The 7,298-nt window shown below is 34.0% G+C and overlaps 1 protein-coding gene across 1 annotated transcript in view; it reads left to right on the top strand.

The window, feature by feature from the left end:
- The window catches only part of LOC117110813 (ubiquitin-like modifier-activating enzyme 1), a gene marked incomplete in the record, with an annotated part of 39,837 nt that overhangs the window by 16,465 nt on the left and 16,074 nt on the right, over positions 1-7,298 (top strand). The window contains 13 exon segments of the mRNA XM_033253640.1: positions 1-68; positions 553-660; positions 892-972; positions 1,258-1,413; positions 2,067-2,232; positions 2,670-2,931; positions 3,352-3,400; positions 3,986-4,132; positions 4,379-4,453; positions 5,059-5,194; positions 5,732-5,877; positions 6,650-6,742; positions 6,996-7,187. Coding sequence (XP_033109531.1) covers positions 1-68; positions 553-660; positions 892-972; positions 1,258-1,413; positions 2,067-2,232; positions 2,670-2,931; positions 3,352-3,400; positions 3,986-4,132; positions 4,379-4,453; positions 5,059-5,194; positions 5,732-5,877; positions 6,650-6,742; positions 6,996-7,187 — 1,679 coding nt within the window.

Genomic DNA, 7,298 nt, shown 5'->3' with positions numbered 1-7,298 from the left:
ATGCTACGGGGGATATATGTCCAATGCAGGCCTTCATTGGAGGTGTCGCAGCTCAGGAAGTTCTTAAGGTACCAACTTACTACAATAGTAATGACATCATAATTAAACTTTTGTAATGTCTAAATAATGTAAATATATTCTGTCGTAAAGTGTGGGGGTATAAAATATTATTGTAATCTCGCCATAATTTTGGTATTAGTATTATTTAATGTTGAATTTATTGTGATGGTAACGTTAATTTAATGGTGATCTTTTATTCATAGCTGCTCTCATTCTGTTTTGGCTGGAGGGCTGAAAATTAAATATCGAATTATATGGTGCAGCATCTTTCAAATAAGACTGGGGCTTTTATTCCTGTGTGTAATATGACCCATGTGAACATTAGAGAATGCAGTACACTGTTTGGAGAACAGTAGCAGATTGTCTGCTTTTGTACTGCCAGTTCACCAACAGAAGGGGTGTATCACACCCCTTCTCTATCCAATCCAATAATGTTATTTCGATTTATATCAGTAGTATTTAATTTAATGTAGAAATTATTTTTGTTTGCAGGCATGTAGTGGTAAATTTAACCCAATCAAACAATGGATGTACTTCGATGCTCTCGAGTGTTATCAAGAAAATGGTACCGACAACCTTACAGAGGAAGAGTGCCAGCCAGTAAGCAAATTATTCTTGGTTCAAACCCCTATAAAGTACCGAAGTAACGACGCTTCCATTCAATGGTAGTTTGTGTTACGCACATGCTTATATTGGACAGCATATGTCTAAATTATTTGTTGGACACAGCCAGGCTCTTTTACGTCACGCTTTGGTTTTCTATAGAATCAATTTAGTTTTATCCATAGTATTAGATATAATAACATTATGATTTCTTATTGTCCCAAACAGAAAGGCAGTCGATATGACGGGCAGATTGCGGTATTTGGTGACGGTTTCCAGAAGAAACTTGAAAGCTTAAAATACTTCATTGTAAGTTGTGACAATCAAGTTTTTGAATTTTATAAGGCATATGGACATCAGTTCCTTTGGGTTGGAATGCATTTTCCTTGCACTCATTCTTCCATAAATATTATGGAAGATTATTTTATTATATTGTTCCTTTGTATTCTTCCTTATATTGCCCACATTAATTCACTCCTGCATTTATTTTCAAGGAGTAATTTTTTCCTGAGTTTTGATCATGATTTAGATCATTCTTGTCTTCTGAAAATGAATTAACAACATATACTTTTTTTCTGATTTGCATAATTGTAGGTAGGCGCTGGTGCTATTGGTTGTGAGTTGTTGAAAAGCTTCGCGTTGGTTGGCGTGGGATGCAGTCCCGAAGGCAAGGTCACCGTCACTGACATGGATATCATCGAAAAATCAAATCTTAATAGACAATTCTTATTTCGTCCACATGATGTAACTGTAAGTATGGACAATGATAACGCATTTCTAAAAACTGTTTTATGCCCATATATAGTCATGATGTGCCTCTATATAGTCATGATGTGCCTATATATAGTCATGATGTGCCTCTATATAGTCATGATATGCCTATATTATTATGGTCATGCTGTGATGTCATCATGACCATATTCAAACATGTCACATGAGTTTGTCAGATAAAATTGATAGCCGTGACAGGTCTTTAAAAGGGTAAAGGAATTAAGATGATGTGCTACTACTGGGTTCATAGGTTAATCATTGGAATAGCCCCCTCAATGTTCACACTATATCCAAGTTCTGACTGGTTCCCGTAAACAAAGTACTACATCAGAATATATATTTATTACCAGTGTTGGAACAATAATCCAAACTCGCAGATGTGTTTACCGCAACAGGTGATATTTTGTTCACTACACTTAGCTTTTGAAATGTATCTATTTGATCCATTAACGTGATCAGTGGTCAGTAGTGTACTGTACTTTATGTGTAAATAGGTTGTAGGCGGATTCAAGGGGGTGAAGCCTCATAAAGAAAAATACTAGTAGTGCCAAATAGTTCAGTACTGAACTAAAAAGAAATGTGCGCAAAATATAAAATGAAAATAAAAATATTTATTTATTCAACTCCTTTAGAAACCCAAATCAGACTGTGCAGCCAGTGCAGCTAAAAAGATGAATCCCTCCTTCAACATTGTCCCCCACCAGAACCGAGTTGGCCCTGAGACAGAGAGTGTTTATAATGACGATTTCTTTGAGAGTCTAGATGGTGTTGCAAACGCATTGGACAACGTCGATGCAAGTAAGATTTAGGCATAAAAAGTGTTGTTACTTTATGATTGAAAAATTTAATCTACTAAACATTTTTTATACCAAAGATTTTAAATTATACTTAATTAATGTTTATGCTATGAATAATTATGCTTCAACTCAAAAAGTTAATTCGAGTAAATACCTTATCATTTTTAAGCATATAATTCAGAGAATATGAATATATTAAAAAGTAAATTTTCTTGTTCTGGCATGGTAAGCTTCATTATTCAGCTACTTTATACTGTAATGAATAATAACTGTATTAATGCTTTATAGACATGCAGAGAAGTACAAGTTGCTTAGGTTTTTTAACAAATGAACTTTGACATATTATGCATGTGCTGTTGAAACTACAAGAAGGCTTATTATTTATTGATATAAAATTTTCCTTAATGATAAAATCTATAACAAATTCCTTCCACTCAGGAATGTATATGGATAGGCGATGTGTATTTTACCGAAAATCTCTATTGGAGTCTGGAACCCTGGGAACAAAAGGCAACGTTCAAGTTGTGCTACCCTCATTGACAGAGTCATACGCATCATCGCAAGATCCTCCGGAGAAATCTATCCCGATTTGTACGCTAAAGAACTTTCCAAATGCCATAGAACACACGCTACAATGGGCAAGAGATGAGTTTGAAGGACTCTTTAAAAATCCATATGATAATGCTCTTATGTATATTACGTAAGTAAATTTATTTTTTATTAGTTTGGTTTACTTGGTATAACATTACAAAGTTACATATATAAAAAGTCTATTAGCCATTAAAAAAAATTACAATCAAATGCAGATTAAACAGTCTATTAAAACATTTTAATAATTTGAATAATTAGAATGGTTTAGAAGAGAATTTTGAAAGTACAGATGCCGATGAAATTTTTTACAGTGGAGTTTTACTGCATTGAGTTACTGTATCTTTATTGTATATTATAATGTTTTGTAATTATTATATATTCAGGTATCCATTTTGTAATAGGTAATCTTGGTAACCACCAAGAAAGTTCATATCACTAGCATGTCCTGGATCAGATACTTATGTGGTTTTCAATCTCTTTTTTAATTAAACATCACAATAAATAATACATTGTAACATTGCTTTTGCAGAGATTCCAAATTTATAGAGAGGACATTAAAGCTACCAGGAATGCAACCAGTAAGCTAAGTTTTCAAATTAGACATACAAATAAGATTTTTTCTGTATTCTTATAATTTGAGAATGTACAACAGAAAGCATGATCTAAAATCATTTTGTGTGAAGGATAATAATTTAGTATTATATCGCGAAAGAACCAATAATAGTAATAATAGTATGTTGGATTTATAAAGCGCTAAATGTTGTGAAACCTCTAAGCACTGAATACTCAAATTGACAAAAGTCTTCCTAATTTTCAAAGTTTATGGGTAGTGAATAGTGTACATGCCCTGATGACCTTTGACACAGAATGTGCCTGGCTGTAACAACCAGTTGAAATGATGAGATAATTAAAATGTTTGTTAAATGCTGTTAAGTAAATATAACATTTTATTATTATCCAACATTGTGATGCTCTGCATCAAACAAAATTCACTTTGAAACTTAATCCATAACCTGTCTCATAACACTTTCAAGAGTGCGGGGTTCAAAGTTGGAAAAAGTATCCGGGAGGTTTGGTAAATTGAACTTTTTAACACAGTTTGCTTGTCACATAACAATCTTTATAGCATAATTAAATGGGTTTTTTTTCCCTCATCTTTGCAGATAGATACATTAGATAGTGTGAAGAAAGCCTTAGTCGACGAGTGTCCAAAAGAATTTGAGGATTGTGTACGATGGGCCAGGCTGTACTGGCAGACTCAGTACCACAACCAAATAGCGCAGTTACTATACAACTTCCCCGCAGATCAGGTAGGTCATCTTTCAGAACAAGGTTTGACTTTCAAATAATAACAAACCAAATGATATTTAAACAGTGGTATCACATGTTGGTACTAAACTTTCTTACTGTGAGTCAGAATATAAGTAGCTAGCATGACATCACAATGAATTTCCAACAGACGCTAATGCCTAGCATATTTGTATCGTGGAGAAAATTTGAATACATAATTAACAGAAAAAGTAGAGAAAATAAAACATTTGTTTTTCATTTTATAGGTCACAACTTCTGGTGCTCCATTTTGGTCTGGTCCTAAAAGATGTCCACATCCTCTCAATTTTGATTTTGATAATGTAAGTACATTCGCTTTGCTCCTGGCTTGAGGACCGACCATGAAAATGATCTTGATCAAATGCCTGTAGGACCAAATGTTATCTTTACACTATTATAGCAAAACAGTAGTACACTTAGTGGTTTGGAGCAAGAAAAAATATTAAATTTAATTATGCATTAAATTGTGATGTGTAAAAAAAAAAAAATTAAATGCCTCCGACGACCGGACAATTGACAATTTTATTTTATGTTGGGAAGGTAACACTTGAGGGCCAGAGTTGGGAGTCTATCCAATACAATCATTAAAGTAAAAAAAAAATTTTAGAGCTAGAATGTATTTATGTCTGGAACAATGGCATATTTAGGGGTGCATACCCCCAAAAAGCTTGCGGGCACCACTCCCCCTTCTATTGAAAATGTCCAAAGCAAAAATATAACACTCCAGAAGTTACTAATAATCTCATATCACCTTATTTTGAGACCAAGCTCAGTTTCCCCTCCCCTAAATTAGTTTCTCCTCCCATTTAGTTCCCCCCCTTCCAATTTGATATTAGTCCCAACTCCCATTTGAAAACTGTAACATACATCACTGATGTGGAACCTAATTTCATTATTGATCCTATAGGAAATGCACATGGATTATGTATGTGCTGCTGCCAACCTCAAGGCAGAAGTATATGGAATTAAAGGAAGCAGGGACCGAGCATTCATCCGGAGTATCATGGAAACCATAACCATTCCGGCATTCACTCCTAAGTCTGGTAACCACAATTTGTTTTGTACTATAGAAGCCTTCAGAGATTGTTGTAAAGTGCTCAATAGAAAAAAAGAATCAAAATGAACAAATAAGGAGATGCCAATGTCAATTATGGATTAAGTCATCTTTTTGGGTTATCCTGGTCTCAATTCTGGATTTGTCTTTTTTTTTTTTTGTACATTTATGTGTGGATGTGTTATCAAATCTTCATAAATATCTTAATAAACTGTTGTATAATTTTGTCTGCAACCACATGGACAACTGTCTGTGTCTAAGTAAATTCTATATTGGCTTGTCTTGTATAAAGAAAAATGACCTCTCTTAACCTAATAGGACATTCTAAAGTTATTGACATTTAAAAAAAATTCAAGCATGCCGTGTTTATTTAAATATTTTAATCTTTTAATATTAGGATATCAAATATTGTACTTTGGCAACAATTGTGATTATATTTTGGAGTGTTTGGTTGTAAATTGGCATCCATGTGTTTTCTGTTAATATTATGTACTATAACTTGTATCTAATCATTCCGTTACCTCAGGTGTTAAAATTGATGTAACTGACGCTGAAGCTCAGATGTCTGCCCAAGCCTCCGTAGAAGATGATACGCTAGAGTCAGTCATGAAAAATTTACCACAACCTAGTTCCTTTCAGAACTTCAAAGTCAAACCACTAGACTTTGAAAAGGTTAGCTGTGCTTTTATATATTGCAACATTATAAATGTGACTGAAGGAACATAGGTCTACCTGTTCCTACTAACAGGTATTCATCAACATATCTTCATTGTTACTCTGGATGCCGCATATAGCGACTTTAATATTATGAAGTCGTGGTAGTTATAAATGCACAGATTACCACTTTCTAACTCTTATAGATTATAGAGCTGAATGGTCATAAATAATTCGCACTTCACTTCTGAGAGAGCTAAGTAGAAAGTCTAAATAATCATAAATGATCAGCTTTACTTCCCCAAGTCTCATTAAGATACTTGGTTTCAAAGCCTTGATGGTCACAAATGATCTGCTCCCTGAGCCTCATTAAAAGACTTGATTACAAAGCCTTGATGGTAATCACGATCATCTCTTAACCTGTCTGCCTCATAGATAGACTTGGTTTGAAAACCTCAAAGATTCAACTCCCAAACCTTTTAGCCACATACAGAGACTTTGTTACAAAGCATTGATGATTACAAAATTCATCTGCCCAACCTCCAAGCCTCGTAAAAAGACTTCATTACAAAGCCTTGTTGATTACAAAAATCATCTCTTAACCTCACAGCCTCATCGAGAGACTTGGTCACAAGCCACATTGATGATTACAAAAGTCACCCTTTAACCTCTAATAAACCTTATAAACATTGAGAGATATATACAGTCAACTTTGCTAGATATCCCAAAGTCGCTGCATAAGATGTTGCATGCTTTTTAATAAGTTCATGTTTTTTTTTTTCCCCTCTAGGATGATGATACTAACTTCCACATGGATTTCATCGTGGCCTCTTCAAATCTAAGAGCAGAGAATTATGAAATTCCACCAGCAGATAGGCATAAGGTAAACACAAGTCTGCATAAAAAATACTACTGCTAATACTACTACTACTTTTACTATAATAATATTGATATGAAAAAGATTATTACAATGAAATATGACTATATAAAATGACGAAATAAAATAATACATTGAAAATAATTAGAAATAATTAAAAATAATTTTCAAAATAAATTACTACTGAGCAGTTGTGCTACAACTGATTATTTTTTTTTTTTACAACTATCCCTAAAAATGATCTCTTCCTTTACAACAGAGCAAGCTAATTGCAGGCAAGATTATTCCTGCTATTGCAACGACCACTGCGATGGTTGTAGGCCTGGTGTGCCTTGAGCTCTACAAGATGGCTAATGGCAACAAGAAGCTGGAGAGCTACAAGAATGGCTTTGCCAACCTAGCCCTCCCATTCTTTGCATTCTCAGAACCAATTTCAGCACCAAAACAAGAAGTGAGTAGTATTTAAAGCCCCTATCCAGACAAAATCATGTGACATGCCAAAATATGGTCATGATGAAATCACATCATGACCATATATAAACCTATCATGACTATATATGGG

This window comes from Anneissia japonica, unplaced genomic scaffold (genome assembly GCF_011630105.1).
Source record: "Anneissia japonica isolate Jap-2015-1 unplaced genomic scaffold, ASM1163010v1 scaffold1511_len2985839_cov193, whole genome shotgun sequence".
Lineage (NCBI taxonomy): Eukaryota > Metazoa > Echinodermata > Crinoidea > Comatulida > Comatulidae > Anneissia > Anneissia japonica.
This window is presented reverse-complemented; position numbering and strand designations above follow the sequence as displayed.